General features: G+C 65.4%; 1 protein-coding gene and 1 long non-coding RNA gene across 9 annotated transcripts in view; one reads left to right on the forward strand and one right to left on the reverse strand.

Annotated features, from left to right (window-relative positions):
* AGAP3 (ArfGAP with GTPase domain, ankyrin repeat and PH domain 3) overlaps positions 1-18,077 on the forward strand; it is a 51,070-nt gene that overhangs the window by 11,454 nt on the left and 21,539 nt on the right. For 2 of the 8 annotated variants that reach the window (XM_045837739.1, XM_045837740.1), the window contains exons 1-8: positions 9,293-10,364; positions 11,613-11,671; positions 11,900-11,987; positions 12,190-12,275; positions 12,379-12,520; positions 12,844-12,978; positions 13,110-13,237; positions 14,719-14,877. In XM_045837739.1, coding sequence (XP_045693695.1) covers positions 9,452-10,364; positions 11,613-11,671; positions 11,900-11,987; positions 12,190-12,275; positions 12,379-12,520; positions 12,844-12,978; positions 13,110-13,237; positions 14,719-14,877 — 1,710 coding nt within the window. In that variant the 5' untranslated portion in view covers positions 9,293-9,451. Of the gene's footprint in view, positions 1-6,243; positions 6,309-9,292; positions 10,365-11,612; positions 11,672-11,899; positions 11,988-12,189; positions 12,276-12,378; positions 12,521-12,843; positions 12,979-13,109; positions 13,238-14,718; positions 14,878-17,158; position 18,077 lie in introns of those variants that run through there. The other 6 variants (XM_045837741.1, XM_045837742.1, XM_045837744.1 and 3 more) reach the window with 5 other exon arrangements.
* Positions 3,914-9,590, reverse strand: LOC123817945. Its single transcript, XR_006785561.1, has 3 exons — positions 9,485-9,590; positions 9,122-9,297; positions 3,914-4,390 (listed from the first exon to the last, which is right to left on the reverse strand). It is a non-coding gene; the product is annotated as an uncharacterized LOC123817945 (long non-coding RNA).

The raw sequence follows: 18,077 nt of genomic DNA on the forward strand, positions 1-18,077 counted from the left end.
GTTGCCCCCCAAAACTTGATCAAGGGTGAGTTGATTTCTGCTGCGAGGGGCTGGCGGTCACAGCACTGCCCGACCCAGCAGAGGCCCCTTCCTCTGGGCAGGAGACCCAGGGCTGGGTAACGTCGGGTTGACGCCACAGAAACACCACGCTGACCGAAAGGGCATGTCAGGAACCGGCGGCCGAAGTCTGGCTCCCACACGCTGACCCGGTGAGGCCGCCGGCCGTCGGAAGGAATGCCCGGCGGCTCTGATGGGCACAGGAGACACGGCTTTCCTGGAGCTGGGATTTCATTATGGAAATGGCTGGCACCGTGTGTTTTTAAACTCTGCAAACGTGCCACCCCACACTCTAGTACTTGGTGTTTGTGCTGCGAATGTCACCAGATTGACAGCTCCTGCAGTGACAGGGTTCTGAGCTGAGGGTGGGGGGTGGGCAGGATCAGATTTGTTGCCGCAGACAGAGGAGCATTGAAAACAGGAGCTTCCCACTGGTGCTTCTTTCCTGCTGGGCACTGCCCTGCGTGCTTGCCTGTAACTCTCGGGGCATCCCTGCGGGGGCGGGGGGTGTTATCCGATTTGGCAGATGAGGAGACTGAGTCAGGGAGATGTAAGGGCGTTGCCCAAGCTGCCTGCTAGTAGTGACAGAGGCAGGACCTGAACCCGTAAGTCTGGTCTCAGAGCCCATATTCTCAGCTGGCATGTACCTATTGTACTATGAAAAACAACAACAAAAATTCTCCTAAAGGTTTTATTTATTTTTTAGAGAGAGGAAGAGAGAGGGAAAGAGAGGGGGAGAAACGTCAATGTGTGGTTGCCTCTCACGCGCCCCCTACTGGGGACCTGGCTTGCAACCCAGGTATGTGCCCTAGACTGGGAATCGAACTGGCGACCCTTTGATTCGCCGGCCGGAGCTCAACCACTGAGCCACACCAGCCAGGGAGGTTTTATTTCTTAAGTGCACGTGTCCCGAGGGCCCGACTGCTGGTCTCCCCTTGCGGCCCCGGCGTGAGAGCGGAGTAAGAACTCCGGCGGCCGGAGCCCGGGCAGGACAGGCATTCGAGGGTTTCTGCCCCTCTTTGACCGTGTCCTGGTGGAAAGGTGTGCTGCAGAAACTGTAACCAAAGGAGGCATTGTGCTTCCAGAAAAATCTCAAGCAGCAGTATGGAAAGCAACTCTAAAAGCTGTTGGATCAGGCTCCAAGGGAAAGGATGGAGAGATTCAACCAGTTGGTGTGAAAGCTGGAGATAAAGTTCTTCCAGGATATGGAGGAGCCCAGGTGGTGCTAGACGACAAGGGTTATTTCTCGTGTAGAGACGGTGCCATTCTTAGAAAGTATGTAGACCGAAGTAAGTCACTATTGAAATGGCATCGTGTGACGCAGCCTATTTATTCCTTTGACGTACTGAAATCTTTCGTCATGTAAATAATTTCCGTGTCTCTTTTATAATAAACTAGTGATATCCAAAAAAAAAATACTAAAGGACTTTATTTCTTTATTTTTCTATTTTTTAAAAGATGTTATTTCTTTATTTTTAGAGAGGGAATGGAGGGAGAAAGAGAGAGAGAAAAACATCAATGTGCTGTTGCTGGGGGTCATGGCCTGCAACCCAGGCATGTGCCCTGACTGGGAATCGAACCTGCGACATGCTTTGGTTCGCAGCCTGCACTCAATCCACTGAGCTAAGCCAGCCAGGGCCATTTCTTTATTTTTAGACAGGAGAAGGGAGGGAGAAAGAGAGGGAGAGAAACACCAGTGTGTGGTTGCCTCTCGTGCGCCCCCTACTGGGGACCTGGTCCGAAACCCGGGCATGTGTCCTGCCTGGGAATCCAATGGCGACCCTTTGGTTTGCAGGCCTGCGCTCAAATCCACGGAGCCACACCAGCCAGGACAAAAAACAAAACAAAAAAACCTTTTTAAAATATGGGGAGGAAATTAGAAGAATATTTTCTAAGAAGATTTTATTTATTTATATTTAGACACAGGGGAAGGGAAGAAGCAAGGGGGAGAAACATCAGTGTGTGGTTGCCTCTCCAGCGCCCTCTACTGGGAGCCTGGCCCTCAACCCAGGCACGTGCCCTAGACTGGGAATTGAACCCACAGCAACCCTTTGCTTTGGAGGCCAGCACACAATCCACTGAGCCACACCTGCCAGGGCTAGAAGAATAATGAGTATTTTCTCATCTTGGGATGCGAGGGATCCCCACTGGCTTTCTCTCTCTCTCCATTCCTCCCTCTTTCTCTCTCTCTCTCTCTCTCACACACACACACACACACACACACACACACACACGCGCACTTTCCTGCTGGCGGTCATGGTCAGCAGCTGTAGGCATGGAGCTGTTTCCCCCCCGAGCACCTCAGGAGGCGTTTCCAAAGAACAGGCCCCACCTTCTGCACAACGTATCGCCAGCATCACACCTAAGAAAAGGAACGGGAGTTCTGTAACCTGGGGGCGCCGGGCACTCGTGGTCTTGGTCGGCAGGAGATCGTGCAGGTGAACTGGCCGCACCTGGGGTACCCCTGTGCCCCGGAGGGCTCAGCTAAGTGCCCCCCGCCCTGCCCCAGGCCTTTGCATCCTGAGTTCAGGAGGGCGGTCTGACTCGTCCACACCTCCCCCCCCAACTGGGGGGCCTGCCCTGGGTGCTCTGTGGCTCTGTCTGCGTGGCATGAACCCATCAGCCCCTCGATAGGTCGGTCCCCTTGCGCTGTCAGAGGTAGTCGTTCGAGGCAGCTTCCTCCCTTTGTAAGGGCCGCAGCTGCCTGGGGGGGTGGCCCAGACCTGCGTGAGGCCCGGGACTGACCCAGGGCTGGGAAAGCAGGGCCGGGGGCAGGAGTCTGGGAGGTGGGTGAGGAGAAACCTCAGGGAAGGTGTTTTTGGAAGGAGGGCCCCTGCTGGGCAGGCCGTCTGGGCTGCCCCAGAGTGGGTACCACGGGAGGGAAGGTGGGCGGGGCCACCTCCTGTAAGGTGGAATTTGGGCTGCCCTGTGTCAGCAGAAGCCTCGCCAGGCCAGGGAGGCCCAAGGCCAGGGGCCAGCCAGGCAGCCTCGGTCGGAAGGCAGCTTCTGCCACTTACTAGCTGGAGACTTGAGGCAATTTACGTGGTGTCTCTGCCTCGGTTTCCTGATCTGAAAAATGGGTTGTTCAGTGGGTCAGTACGTGTAGTAAAGTGCCCAGCGTGGGGCCCGTTGTGTTCAGTAAGTGGCTGTTACCCTCAGGTGACCAGCGGTGTCCCATGTGGCCGCTGCCTTGGCTGTGTGGGCACCGGAGGGGGCCCTGCTGCCCTTGGGGCTGCTGGAGGTGGCTCTGAGCGGCAGGGGCAGGCGTCTGCTGCCCTGCGTGTGCCCAGGCGCCGGGGACAGGGGAGAGAGCAGATGCGATCGTAGCTTCCACAGCAAAGACAGGAGGAGGCTGGCAGGTTTGAGAGACACCCCATCTGCCCTGCCCTCCCCCCCCGCGCCGGAGGACTTTGCTTGGACCTCAGGCGTGAGCCGGGGCTGACCGAGGATTGCTGCAGAGCTGGCAGGCCGCGGGGAGGCGGCCTCCTGGGCCTGGGCCTGCGGGTGGGACGCTGGGGGCCGTGGGTAGGCCTGGGCCCCGGATGGGCCCCTCCCACTGGGGAGATGACCTGCCTGTTTTCCAAATCTGCAGTGAGAGTTTGGACAGGTTTAAACTCTCGTGCATTAAGACCCTCAAAACACCTGCATCTTTTATTTTTAAAAGATGTGCACACTGACCTTCGGCCCCCTCTACTTGAGACCCTAGCATGGGCGTCGGTGCTCGAGCTCCCGTGGAGGGGGAGGGGGGTGGGTGGGGGGGCGCCCTGGCAGCAGCTCCGCGTCTGCAGCCGCTTCCCTGCTGACGCAGCTCTGTCTCCGGGCGAAATCAGTGCAATTACTTGATTCAGATATTTTACTTTTGTAAAAATAGGGGGAACACAAACGAGAGCCCTGATACGGCTGAGGAAGGAAGCTCCCAGTCGGGGCTGGGGAAGCAGATGCGCAGCTCGTGGGACGTCAGACCGTCGAACAGTGTGACATGCAGGAAACGTGTCAGAACTGGGGCGAAGAGGCAGAGCGCCCACTCTTTACTCTGAGTCTCGCCCCCCCCCCCGAAGGCGGCAGTGCGCAGGGCCCTTCAGGGGCACAGCGGGTGTGCACAGGCTGGCTGCCTTTCCCCTTGGCACAGGCTGCTGGGAAGCAGAGGGCTTGCCGGTGGGGTGCGGTGGGCGCAGGGCCGGAGGTCCTCAGGGGGCCCCGAGTACGGTTTCCGGTCTGGGCAAGGAGCAGCGTGTCTGGGTCCCGCTGGGCGCGTCAGTGTGGATCGAGGTCAGGAGGCCGGCGGGGACGCACCGGGGGAGGGACTGAGTCTTCCCCAGGGGACGGGCTTGTTCTGTCCGCCAACGTGCCAACAGAGTTTGCGGACAGGAAGAAAGACGGAGAGACTGTTACTGAGTAGCTAGCGTGGGGCCAGAAGGCTATTTCTGGGCTGGGATGACGCCGCTTCCTCCCTTTGTCCACTCCCCACCTGGCCTCCTGGACCTCCTCAGCTTGCAGAGGGAGGTGGGGCATGCGGCCACTGGGGGCTCTCGGACCCTCTGAGCCTGGGAGATGGGGGCGGAATTCCCAGCTCCTCTGAGCAGCCCTGGGGGGTGACCTGGGGTGGGAGTGGGGGGGTGGCTTCTGCACAGTCACATCTGCTGGCCCCCCTGGCGCCCACCCCTCGGGTCTATAGTAGCTTCTGTGCATTTCTGTGGGTCTATAGTAGCTTCTGTGCATTTCTGTGCCGGCGGGGGCGGAGGGGGTGTCTTAAAACAACAGAAATGGTTGCTTTCGCAGCTCTGGAGGCTGGAAGTCTGCAAGGAAGGTGTCCGCAGGGCGTGCTGCCTCTGAGGGCTGTGCGGGAGGGTCCGTCCCGGGCCTCTCTCCCTGGCTTTCCTCTGCGTGTGGTGGTCTCTGTGTCCAAATTGCTCCTTTGTATGAGGACACCCGTCCAGGGATTCGGGGTCCGCCCCACTCCAGTGCGACCCCATCTTAGTGAATCCCATTTGCAACCGAGCTCTTTCCTGTGAGGCCACATTCCAAGGCCCTGGGGGTTGGGGCTTCACAGGGTGAAGCTGCTCCTTCCGGCCGGGAACAGCTCATCAGCTGTCCAGAGGAAGGCGTGGTCCACGGGGCCCCGGGGACTCTGACGTCCAGCCCTGCAGTCCCCTGGGGAGGAGACGGAGGGACCAGCCGCTGAAAGGCCCGGGCAGACGAGGACGTGCCGAGGGGTCCACTCGATGTCTGATTTGAAAAGCGCTGGCACTGGTGTGACTTTGTGTTCCTGACTCTGTCTTGCCCAGCGGTGGTGGCTCCTCTGATTGATCACCGGCTGTGGGCCGGGCCCCAGGCTGGCCCTGTCTGTGGCAGTGTGGCTTCAGCGGGCAAGGTGGGTTGTCCCTAAGGTACAGGCTGACCCCGGGCCTCAGTGGGGCAAAGGCATCCGCCCCGGGATTGGCACCTGGATGGCAGGGTCCAGGCCGAGTCTGAAGCCCGAGGTCTCAAGTGCAGAGCACGGCTGCGTCTTGCCTGCACCGCCACGCCCCTCGACCTGGGGTCTGTGCCCGCGGTGTTGCCTGTGGTTTGTATCCTCAACAGACTGTGCCCCCCAGGGCCCATCTCTCTTAAGCCTGCCTCCCTCCCCGCGAGGAGAACAAAAGCCTGGGTGCACAGTTCATGCTCAGCAAAGATATTCCCTCACTCCCTCACTCCCTCACAGAGAATCATCATACACCTGTGAGCCCAGCCGAGGTCCAGAGGGGAGCAGGAAACAGCAGAAAAATATCCGAGAGTGATGAGTGTTAGGTGACCGTGGTGATGGAGAGTGGCCGGGCACTCAGCTGGTGCCGGAGGGGGTTCGGATGAGCTGAAGCACCCGCCAGCGCGGAGGCTCGGTGGCTGACGGGGGTGGGGAGGGGGCGAGTTCCAGGCGGTGAGCTCCAAGAGGCGAGGTGCCCGGGGCGCTCAAAGCTGGAAAGGAGCTTGGTGTGGCTCCGTGCCAAGCGGACACTGGAGGCGGGAGGCTGGGAAGTGCCCAGGTCACTTCCGGATTGGCAGTGGGCGCTTGGGGCGGGGAGGGTGGCGGCTCGCCCTGGCTGTACAAAGGAGGGGGTGTACAGAGTAGACTTCGGACACACCGAGGAGGTGGAGCCAACGGCACTGACCGCGGATTGGGTGGATTGGGTGTGGGGGCGTGGTGAGCAGGAGGGAATGGAGGATCTCACCTGGAAGGTTCCTGGCTGTGCGTTACTTAAGACGGAGAACATGGTGTGAGTGATTTGGGGGATGGAATTTGGAGGTTCGCTGCTGCTGCTGCTGCATCAAACCGTCTTGGTGGGCAGCTCCCGACACTTTAATAAAGACTCAAGGATCTCGTAGGCCTGCAGCGTGCGCCGCTCTGGGCAGGCTTTGGGCCAGCGGGGGCGGGGTGGGGCAGCCCCAGGGCTCCTCTGTCTTCGGGGACTGCAGACCCGCTGTCGGGGTCCCCCACTTCCGCTGCCCGCGCGGCCAGGGCTGCGGGAAGATGTTTTGCTGCCACCTTGTGGCGAGAGGAACCCGTGCGATGTCGGGGCCCATGGAGCGCAGGGACGTCCCCGCTGCAGGGAGAAGGTGAAGCCTTTCCCTGAGCTGCCCACACGCACCGCGGTGTCAGCAGGAAGCCAGCCCTCCCCATGTCCGAGAAGGCCGCCCGCAGCTCCGTGTGGGTTGTGCGGCCTCAGCTGGGCGCACCTCACCTTATCAACGATCGTCCAGCAAATATGTGAGTGGAGACACTAGTGCAGGTTCTGCCGGATTCCTGGGCCCGAGGCCTCCTTCGCTCTGCTCCGGACCAGCGTTCTGTTCCCGCGGCGCCTACGCCGCACGGCAGGTCTTTTCCCCCTGAGCTGCCCCTGTGCGGTCAGCAGTGCATTCCTGCTGTCCCCAGACACACAGCGACACGCCACGGGCAGGATGGCTTTGGCCGCGGCACCCCGCTGTGTGCGCATCTAGACTAGAGTCTTCCGAGGTGCCGGCACTCAGAGCCGAGGGGCTGCGCGGTGCTCCCGGGCACGCGGGTCCATCCTCATCCGACGCGCATGCGCCGCAGGCTTTTTGAGATGTTGCATCTGAGCCCCTCAGGAAGGTCCGTGGCGACTCTCGCCTCCAAGCGAGGGGTTTAGTTTGGTGATTCTGATGGCCGACCGCGGACACGAAGGCTGGTTCGAGGACCGTCTGTCCTGTTTGCGAGGTCCCGGCTCGGAGCTCTGCGGGGCTGCCCCCCTTTTCTCCGCGTTGTGTTGAGCGGAACCGTGTCCGCTGCTTCTCTTCGCAGCAGAATCGCATCAGGCAGAACAGAGACCCCGTCCCTGCCTGGGGCCGATGCGAACGAGGCAGCGCTGTGTGCCTGCCCTGTGCTCCTCTCCTGGCTCCATGTCCCGGGACTTTGACGGGTGTGTGGGCCGGGGCCCTCCTCTGCTCGTTCCTGCCCCGGGGGAGTGGTTTCTGGGACGCAGGGGTGGGAAGGAGGCAGCTGGCCGAGGAAGAGGAAGCTATCGGGGTTTGGGGACAGGCCAGTGTGCCTGGGCCGACCCCGCAGTGGGAGTGGGAGCTCGGAGCTGGATGTCCTCTGAGAACGGGAGATGTCCTTCCATACTGGGGCCAGGCACTCCCGCCTGTCTTCTGTGCACCAGCGTGGGTGGGTGGGGGCTTCCCCCCTCCAATCCCGTCCTGCCGCCCCCACCCAGAGAGCCCGTTGGTGTCCCTTCCTGGGCACCTCGTTCCCGATCCCCCTCCGTCCCGGAGGGCTCCCAGAGTGCCGTCCTGGGCTTGCGTTTTCGCTGGCTGGGCGGGGGAAGGGTTTGCGATGAGCACCCTTCTTCTCCGGGGGAGGGGTGAGTCCCCGCGTGTGAGAGACACAGACACACAGATGTGCCGACGGGGAACCGGAGTGTGGGAGTTTTACACTCGGAACTGTGAGTCAGGATTCCCGGGTCGAGTTTCCGTCTCCGTGCCTGGAGGTGCTTGGGAAAGGCCCTTCAGCCGCAACATCTGGTGCGTGGAGACCGCGAGCAGGGGGAGGACGACGCCGGGGCGTTGTTTCACCCCCAGGGTCTCCCCGGCGATCCAGCCCGGGACTTGGCAGCACCGAGGTCGGAGAGGCCCTGCCTTCCTCAGGCATTCCCCCACTCCAGCCCCCTCTGGAATGTGCCGCCTTCCCCTTGCGCTTTGGGTCTGACCAGGAGCTTGGGATTCTGCAGCTGAGAGGGAAGCCGGGAGTGGGGTTGGACTGGGAGTGGAGGAAACCTGGGGCATTATGTCTTTAAAGGGAAATGCAAGCCCCTCATCCTGGCCGCTACCAGAACTGGTTTCTCCTGATCTGCCCAGGGTCCTTGTGGATCGGGGAGAACTGGGCCTGGCTCCCGTCCAGGGCCTTGGGGGAGAACCCGGCATTTAATGAGTGTCTGGCGCGGCCCACACTGGGGAAATTCAAAGGGGCTTGGAGAGAGCGAGCGCCAGGCTCCAGCCGGTACCACGAGCTGACACTTCACCTCCGCTCGGCCGGCCAGTCAGCCTCTGGACGCCTCCGCACAGGAGGGGAGACCCAGGAGCAGCAGTCCAGAGACCTCGGGGACTCCTAAGTTGAGTCTCTTATGCAGAACTGTAGGGTCCAGGTCCAGAGGTTGGTTACCTGTGGCTTTTCCACTGCCCAGAGCAAGGCCAACGCTTGACCCGGTCTAGATGACTTAATACTCAAGGGAGAAAGCCTCTGTCGCTGACAGAACAGCCGGCTCCCCTGCAGCAGCGCCCAGCAACTCCCGTTCTCCAGTGTCCCAGCCTCAGGGCGTCTGAGCCCCAACAGAACTGAGATAGGACCACCCTGTCTGGGCTTCCCACTTTACAGATCAGGAGACTGAGGCCCAGAGAGGGCGAATGACTTACCTTCTGACCCCTAGTTTACACTTTTACTAAGTCCCGCCCTGGGTTTCACCTTCAGGCCCTTCCTTTGGAGAGAGCCCACTCCTGTCCCAAGCCGGCCCCAGTGTGTGGGGTGCTGAGAACTGTTATTTATTTGGCCTGCTCTTAATGGCAGCGCCTCACCTACCTGCCCCGATCCAAGGAGGAGCCCTGGGCTGGAATTTCCTGTTTTCTGAGGGTTCCAGGGGCTGCCCCAGCAGGCTGGTTCCCTGGCGCCGCCGTTCCTGGGTGTTCCAGGCCAGGCTTGCCGCCTCTCTCTCCGTGCTGGGCTGACTCCCGGCCTCTCCAGGTCTGGGCTTGCCCCTGCGCGGTGGAGGAGTTGTGAGACTCAGTCGAGCGACGCTAGGTGCCCAGAGGCCCAGAGGCCGGAGGTCCGTGCGCTCCGGCCGCGACCCCGGCCTGGGCCCCGCCCCGCGCCCCTCGCCATGGGCCTGGCCCTTGCCCGCGGGCCCTGACCATGGAGCAGGGCTGGCCGCCGGGGGACACTTACAGCCGGGAGCGGCCCGCCGTATGCCGCCGCGCCCTCAGCGTCTGCGACTCACTGGACCTGCAAGGCGCCCCGGCCAGCCGCGCCGCCCCCGCCCTGCAGGCTGCCTTGTACGCGGGGCGCGAGCAGACGGCGAGGCCGCGGAGCGTGTGTTCGGGAGGCCCAGCGCCCCCGCCCACCGGCGCCCGCAGCCTGCTGCTTGGCTTCCTGCGCCCGCGCCTCGGCCGCCGGGGCCCGTCCGACGGCCGCCCACCGGCCCCCGGGCCTGCGCCCTCGGAGCGCCTGGGCTCTGCCGCGCCCAGCCCCGTGCCCAGCCCCGCGCCGGCCCGGCGCAGCCACTCCCGGGGCAGCCAGGCGCCGCGGCCACGGCCCACCAGCATGACGTTCCTGGAGGTGAACCGCCTGGAGCTGGCCGAGGCCGAGGCTGCGGGCGCCGGGCTGGGCCGCGCCGGCAGCGCCGGCTTCCTGCGGGGCGCCTCGCTGTGGAGCAGTCAGCGCTGGCAGGTGCTGCGCGGCGGCAGCGGGCGCGCCACCCCGAGCCCCCGGCGCGGCCTGTCGGCTCTGAGGAAGAGCTTCAGCTTCCGCCTCCGCCGCGGCCAGGAGATCAGACGCTCGGAGTCCGGGCTGCTGCCCCGGGTGCGCACCCGCAGCGACGGCGACGCCAGCTCCCTAGGCGCCTTCCCCAGCCGCCGCGACCTGCTGCTGGGCGCCGAGGCCCCGCGCGGTGCCCCCGAGCCCGGCCGACCCCGCTCCGCCGCCGGCCTCTGGAAGCTGCTCACCAGCCGCTTCCGCCGGAGGGACCCCCCGCCGGAGCCCCCACCCGCGGAGCCGCTGTGGAGCCGCCGGGCGGCCATGGCCCCTGGGCCCCTGGGTGCGCCAAGCGGTAAGGGGACGTGTCTGGCCTGGGGATCCCTTTCTGGTTGGAATCTGCGCTGGGAGCAGGCGGGGAACCTGGAACCTACCTGGGAGAGGTGGGCGTGCCGTGCGATCAGGGCACAGCAGGGCTGCCCAAGTAAGGTCGGTGAGGGTCCTGGGAGGTGGTCATTGCAGACAGAGGAGGACTTGCAGGTGGCCCCTGTGCTTGCCCCGCCCCGTGGCCTGGTGGAATGGGAGGACAGAGCTGAAGGCCTCTTTCTGGCTTTGGCCCACGCGGCACTGAGGCCTGGGGGGGCGAGGCTCCGGGCGTGGGCTGGCTCGAGGTGGGGCCACAACTTTCTAGCTCCCAGGCCGGCCTGACCCTCCTCCCTGGCTGTCTCTGCAGATGAGCTTAGGAACTGCTTGTGGGCCTGGGCCCTCCGTGGGATAACCTCTCGGGGGCAGCCTGGGGCAGGGAAGGAGGACGGCCCGGGCCAGGGCTGAGGGATGGCCACCACAGCCTAGACATAGGGAAGGTGGTGCAGGCCCTCAGAGGGCCTGGGCGGTGTGAGGCTTCCCATCCCGGGGACAGCGGCCGTGTCGCAGCAGCTGCCCTGGTTTGAGAATGGACTGAGCCGTAGGGAGCCTGGGAGGCCGGTCTCTGGGGGAGAAAGGGTGGTGGCCTCCCAACGGGGAGGAGCCGAGGGTGGAGGGCCAGTTGGGTGGGGTGGATAGCTCCCCATTGGACCAACCTCCCTGGCCCGGAACAGGGCAGGTGAGGGCTCCTCCCTCTTCACCCTGGCAGGAATGTGGTGGGTGGCTCCACCCTGCACAGGGCAGCTGTCCCTACTTGCTGTAGGAGGTTGGCGCCCCAGCTGCCAAATGCCCAGCCTGGCCTGGGACTGGGCCGAGACCTGCTGGGGCTGCCTCTTGCCCGGGTCTGTTGTCGGGGCCCAGGGGGTGCCAGGCCAGGTCTGGCTCAGGTGGGCCCCTCGGCTTACCTCGCTGGAGCAGTGAGAGGAGGAGGGCTCCAGTCCAGGCCAGGGGGACGAACCTGTGTGTCCCTTGGAGTCCTCTTCCTGGGGACCGTCTTTAGTCCGTCCTTCTCTCCTGCTGCTCCCTGGGGAAGGAGGGGTGAGGGTCGGGGTCCCCTCAGGACAGCACTGTCCTCCGGCCTTGGCCTAGGAACGGGCAGGAGAGTGTAGGAGACAGCTGGTCGCAGATAGCACAGGTGCGGGTGCCACCCAGTCCTGATAGGCAGCCTTCTATCCCGCAGACTCGTTTGTGAACAGCCAGGAGTGGACCCTGAGCCGCTCGGTGCCGGAGCTTAAAGTGGTGAGTGAGGCAGGGAGGGCCGGGCCACGGCGGGGCTGGGGCCGCCCCAGCCCGCTCTCTCCTCCGGGCCTCTCCCGGCAGCCCTCCCGCAGGCCCTCTTCCCCGCGCGCCCGCTCACGCGCTCTCATCATCGCTGGTCCTTCTCAGTCCTCGCTGTTTTTGCCTCTCCCGCCCCACCTCCTCTCTGGCGCCCTCTGACCGCCGCTGTCGCCCCCTCCTCTCCCGCAGGGCATTGTAGGGAACCTGTCTAGTGGGAAGTCGGCCCTTGTGCACCGCTACCTGACAGGGACCTATGTGCAGGAGGAGTCCCCTGAAGGTGAGCGTTCCAGGTGGGCCGCGCGCTCTCTTTCTCTCCCATCCTCTGCGCGCTGCGCACCCGCGCACGGGGCTCCAGCCCCTCTTCCCGTGCAGTCCCCGCTCAGCCCTGCGGCCTCCTCCTGGGAAGCCGTGCGCGCCTCCTCTGCGCGGCCAGGGGGCGTTCCTCCCCGCTGCGGGCCTGACCGCGCACTCTGCCTTAGGGGGTCGGTTTAAGAAGGAGATTGTGGTGGATGGCCAGAGTTACCTGCTGCTGATCCGGGATGAAGGAGGCCCGCCTGAGCTCCAGGTGAGGCTCCCGCCCAGCCCCGGCCCGTGGTGTGCGTGGGGAGAGGGGTGCGGAGTTGGCCCGGGACCTGGCGAGGCCGGTCATTGTGCGCGGTTCCCCCTAGTTTGCCGCCTGGGTGGACGCGGTGGTGTTTGTGTTCAGCCTGGAGGATGAGATCAGCTTCCAGACCGTGTACAACTACTTCCTGCGCCTCTGCAGCTTCCGAAACGCCAGCGAGGTGCCCATGGTGCTGGTGGGCACGCAGGGTGAGCGGGCCTGTGGGGCTGGGTCCCCCGGTGGGCAGGTCTGAGGAAGCCCCGCCCCCTCCCGCCCTTTTCTGGCGCCACGCCCACCACATCTTCCCCAGCTACGGCCTGCCCTCCCGGTGACAACCAGTCCGCGTTTTTGAGATGAATTAGCCCAGGGGCTGGCTCGCTCTCACTCCGTGAGTTGGTGGCAGAGCTAGGACAAGGCCGGACGCCCGCGTCCTCCGGCTCACTGCCCTCTGCCCGGAGGGCCTCCCGCGCGGCGCCCGCACTGTTGTCACCGCTCGGCCGGCAGCGCCAACCACCCCCTCCCGCCCCCACAGACGCCATCAGTGCCGCCAACCCCCGGGTCATCGACGACAGCAGGGCCCGCAAGCTGTCCACAGACCTGAAGCGCTGCACCTACTACGAGACGTGCGCGACCTACGGGCTCAACGTGGAGCGCGTCTTCCAGGACGGTAACTCGGGTGCCAGGCGGGCCCTGCGGCGAGCGGAGCTGTGTGCTCTGGAGGGGGGCGGGGGGGGGGGCTCCGAGCCGGGCCATCTCCCTCCTCCCCAGAAGGGTAACTGACTGTGCTGTCCCCTGCAGTGGCCCAGAAGGTAGTGGCCTTGCGGAAGAAGCAGCAGCTGGCCATCGGGCCCTGCAAGTCACTGCCCAACTCCCCCAGCCACTCGGCAGTGTCCGCCGCCTCCATCCCGGCTGTGCACATCAACCAGGTGCGGCCCGCCTCCCCGCTCCCCGTGTGCGCGCGCGCGCGCCCGCCCGCCCGCCTCAGCCCCGCCTCTCCATACTGTCTGTCTGCCTGCGTGTGCCCCCTCATCTGGTCTCACGCCTTGCGGACGGTTCGAAAGCCCTGGCTCCAGTTTCATGCAGCCTGCGCGGCCGGCCTGGCCTCATCCGCAGCCCTGTGGTGACTCCTTGCTAGCGCCCACCCTGCTCGCCACCCACCCCCCGCCCTGCAGCCCCCTGCAGCTGAGGCGGCAGAACATCCGCTCTGGTCCGTGCTGGCCGGGCTGTGTCAGGAGCCGCTGCCCATGGAGCGGACTCAGGAGGCATAGGGGCGTTCTCGGAGGCCCGCAGGGGACCGGCCCCTGGCGATCAGGGCAGCGTGGGCAGGTCCCCCGCCTGTCGGCGGCCCGTCAGTGTTTGCGTTCAGGAGGGACCAGTGGCTTTTGTGCCGTGTGGGGTATCAGGGCGCCTCTGAGCCTGGGCCTGCCAGCACTGCCCCCATAGTTGCACCGGGACACCCCTCCAGTTCCTGGCCTAGCGCCTGGCTATTTCTCAGCACTGGGACCGGAGTGTCCTGCTGTAAGTGCAGCTCCCCGCTCTGTCCCCTGCTCGGCAGGGAGCCCCGGGCTGCCCCAGGGGCACCGGCTGGCGTGGCCTGTGGCCCGGCGGATGGCCACCCCTTCCCTTCTGCCCACCCTGGCTGTCGCTTCCTGTCGACGGCCTCGCCGCTTTTTCAGAGACACCTCCCCTTGGCGTTGTAGAAGGCAGCCAGGTGTGCCCCGTAAGTGTCCTGGGTGGGGAGGAAAAGGAGGGGCGTAAACACAGGCCTTCTTTCGCCGCCTCTGGGCAGCTCCGCCCTCCCGGGCCGGGCCCTGCTGACGGCCGGGGCCCAGCTCCTTCGCTGCTCGTGCAGGTTAGGGTCCGCGTGTGTGTTCCGATCCCTGGGCTGGGCGCTGGCACGCGCCCTCTGTCCCCATCCCGCCATCCTGTCTTTCCTGCCTTTGCCAGCTCTGTCCCTTTCTGCTACCGCCTCTGACAGTGGACAGGCCTCGGCGGTCCCGTGTCCCTTCCCCAGTCACACACGTGCCCCGTGTGGGCTAACCTCATCCTCCCCTGCCCCTGAGCCCCGCACCAGCCTCTTACATCCTTGACATACGTCACTGACTTCGGGGTGCCCCGCCAGTGGGACCTGCTGCCCCACCCCACACCCACCTGTGAGCCAAGACCCCACAGTCCCCCTCCAGCTTCCGCCGCTGATTCTGACTTGTTGGCTGTCGCCTCCGTGAGCTCCCTGGTGGGCACGGCTGGCAGCCCTGTGCAGTGGCCGCTGATTGCACCGGCCTCCAGGCCTTGCTGCCTGTCCCCTCGGCCCCGTCTTTAGGAGCGAGTGGCCCCTCTGCTGCCCCAGGAGCCCCCGGCCAGGCACCCCCGCCCCCGAGCCGCCCTCAGCAGCCCTCTCTGTCCGTAGGCCACGAATGGTGGCGGCAGCGCCTTCGGCGACTACTCGTCCTCAGTCCCCTCCACCCCCAGCGCCAGCCAGCGGGAGCTGCGCATCGAGACCATCGCCGCCGCCTCCACCCCCACACCCATCCGCAAGCAGTCCAAGCGGCGTTCCAACATCTTCACGGTATGTGCCCGTGCCCGCCCCGCCACCGCGCCGCCGCCCGGCAGGCAGGGCCACCTGCGGTCCCCATCCACGCAGACGCCCAGCGCTCAGTAGGCTCCCCCGGTGCCCGGGCCCACAGCCAGGCTCTTCCTCCGAGCCCGCCGCCGCGGCCCTCAGCACATCCACACGGCCCAGCTGCCCCGCTGCACACGCCCCCCCCCCCAGCCCCCTACCCCCCAGGGCATCCTGCCAGCGTGAGGGATCTTTGGAGGCATCTGCGCTCGCCGCCCCGGCTCCCGGCACTTGGGAGCCGCGCATCGACACACAGTGCTAGCGGACAGAGTGCTAGCGGCAGAGGGGGACCAGGGCCCAGGCCTCCCGTCCACACTCCGCTCTTTCCCGTCACCCCTCGCTTCCTCCCCCGCACTCAGGGGTCGGTCTCAGAAAGCCTTAGGCGCCTTCTCCAGGCCTGCGGCCGGTGCCTTGCCACCCCGCCTTCGAGCCCCAGGGGCCAGCTCTCCCCCTTTCCCCACAGAACCTCACGCCCGGGGCCGTGTGCCTCCCACCGCTCGGGGCCCCGCCCCTGAGCTCGTAGGTGTCCCGAGCCTCCCGCTTGTCATGCCCAGCATCTGGCCTCTGACACACGGTGTCCACCCCCCAAATGCTCCCCTTCCAGCTGGGACTTGGCTGGACCCTTCCAGGATCTTGGGTCACAGGTGGGTGAGCTGTCACGTGGATTCTCAGGAGATCACCCCGTCCTTCTGCGTCACTCCATGCGCCTCTTGCGGGCCACCGGGCCGGGCCCTCGGCCTGGCCTCGTGTGCTGCCCTCCCGGCCGGGCCCCGGCCAGGCTCTCAGGAACCAGCCCAGCAGAGCCAGCGCTCCCAGGCCTCGCCCCCTCATTCTCGCCTCCGCCCCGCCCCGCACACTTCTGCCCGGTCTGCCTGCTTCTGTCCCCCGTGCCTGCCGCGCGCTCCCTCCGTGTCCGTGCCGACCGACCCTCTCTCTGCCGACCGCCGCTGCCATGCCTTGCACTCCCCACTCCTGACCCCGCCTAGACTCGAAGCTTCTTGTTTCTTTCTGCTCACGCCCCTTGAGACTCACAGGGCCTTGGGCTGCCTGCTTGTGCCCGCACCTCCTGCTTCTGCTGCTGCTGCCGCTGCCGCTGCCGAGCCCTTGGGTGCCCATGTGTGTGGTGACCGCCGTCCGTGCCCTCCGCACCTGCTCCCTGACACCCTGCCTCCGTCACCTGCCCCCTCGACGCCATTCTTGACCTCCCGCCTTCCTCTGCTGCTTGTCCCGCACCGCCCCCCCCGGCACGCTGTCCCCCTCCGTCCACACCATGCTCAGCCCCCCGGCCTCCTCGCCGTGGCCCCCCGTGCTCCCTGCCCCGCGCCCTCTGCTGCCTGCTGCGCTTGTGCCGCGCCGCCTGCCGCCCTCCTGCGGGCCCTGCCATCCGCTCCATCTTCACGGTGGCGACCTTATTTTTTCCTTCCATTGTTTCCATGGTGACCTCACTTGCGCCATCGGCCTCGAGACGTGTCTCCCGTCTCTAAGGGTGCATCTCGGGACCTCCCCTCTCACCCCTCTCACCCCTCTCATCCTCACTGTTGGGGCCACCCCCATCTCCCTCATCGCCCGCCCGATGGAGGCACGCCTGCTCTGGGGCTGGCGCCCTCGTGGCCCTCCCACTGACGTGGCCGTGGGCGTCCCCAGCCGCCCCCATGACGTCATGTGCTCATTTTGTTGCCACTCTTGCTGCGGTTCCTGCCATGGGGGTGTGCCCCTCGGGGCTCCCGGGGATCCTCTGGTGATGGGGGGCCCTTTGGCTCCCCAGTCTGCCTGGGGCAGGCTGCACCCCACCCCTCCCTGCAGAAGTCCCGCCCACCCACCTTCCTCCTCCCCAGGCCGGAGGGGCAGAGGCTGTGGTGCCCAGTGGAGACCCGGGGCAGGCGCTGCCGGCGGAGCCGCGGGCCGGGGCCCTGGGCCCAGTGCTCCCGGCTCCTCGGCTGAGGTCCCCCCACCCCCCAAGTTGCAGTCCTTTGCCCCTTCCCCGTACCCCTGGCTCCTGGCAGCCTGGGTGAACAGGAGGGACGTGGCACCCCGAATATTCCCCACCGGCTGAGACAGACTGCCGGCCGCCCTGCCGCCTCCTCTGCCTCCTCCTCCTCCTCCTCCTCTTCCTCTTCACCCGCTGCTGCCTCTCCCCAGGCACCTGGGGCTCCGCCCTCACCAGTGCTGACCAGCTTATGCGGGGCTTGAGTATAACTTGCCAAAATCTTTATTCTTTCGATATTTGCAGATATGTGCCACTGTTTCCAACTTTTCATCAACAAAAAGGCCTTTCCAACTCCTTCCAAATTAGAAGACCAGGTGGTGACACACAGCACCTCTGGACACTGTCCCCTGTGCGGGGCCGGAGGCGGGCCGGGCCCTGGGACTGCTCTCAGATGAGACGCGGCCGCCGTGCTCCCCACTCCAGAGACCCGCGGGAACCTTTGTCACTAACCCCCACCCCCAGGGAAGGCTAGGAAGCTGGAGCCCAAGGCCGGGGGCTGCCGGGGACCAGGCCCGGCCGGACGCTGCGCCAGGCTCGCTGCATGGACAAGAAGGGAGCTCGGCCCCACGCCGGCCCGCCCGCCCGGCAACGAGGCCCCGAGGGGCGGGGCGTCCGAGGGGCGGGGCGTCCGAGCGCCCGCGGCCCAGCCGCTCCTGGGGGAGCTTTCCCGCCCCTCCCCTCCTCTGCTCCTTCCTGCATGGACTTCTGCGTTCCTGCTCCGCTCTGGACGCCAGCACCGCCGCGCGCTTGCCTTTCCCCCTCTTGGCCTCCCCGTTTCCTAGGATCCGCGTGGGGGCGGCTCTGCCCCGGGAGCCTGGCAGGGGCCCGGGGCCTTTCCTGGCCCCTCTCCTCTCTCTCTCCGTCCACTGCGCCCCTCGGGCCGCGCCGCTGTGGTGTCTGTGCCGCCGGCGGGCCGCCCGCCCGCGCGCTTCCGGGCCCGGCCGTCCCCGGTTGTCGTGCCCCGTGCTCCCGGCCGTCCCTCCGTCCCACTGTCCACCTCGCCTCGCCCCTGGCCTTCTCTTGCACCCCGGCCCCCTCGGGCTGCGCGCCTCTCACGCCCTTGGTATCTCGTGTCCTCGCTCTTCTGTAAGGGGCGGTCCCGGCTCAGTGACCTGTGCTGCTCTGTATGGTGCCGTGTGTAAGAATAAACCCATTGGAATAC

This window comes from Phyllostomus hastatus, unplaced genomic scaffold, assembly GCF_019186645.2.
Source record: "Phyllostomus hastatus isolate PE091 unplaced genomic scaffold, TTU_PhHast_1.1 phas_contig_244, whole genome shotgun sequence".
NCBI lineage: Eukaryota > Metazoa > Chordata > Mammalia > Chiroptera > Phyllostomidae > Phyllostomus > Phyllostomus hastatus.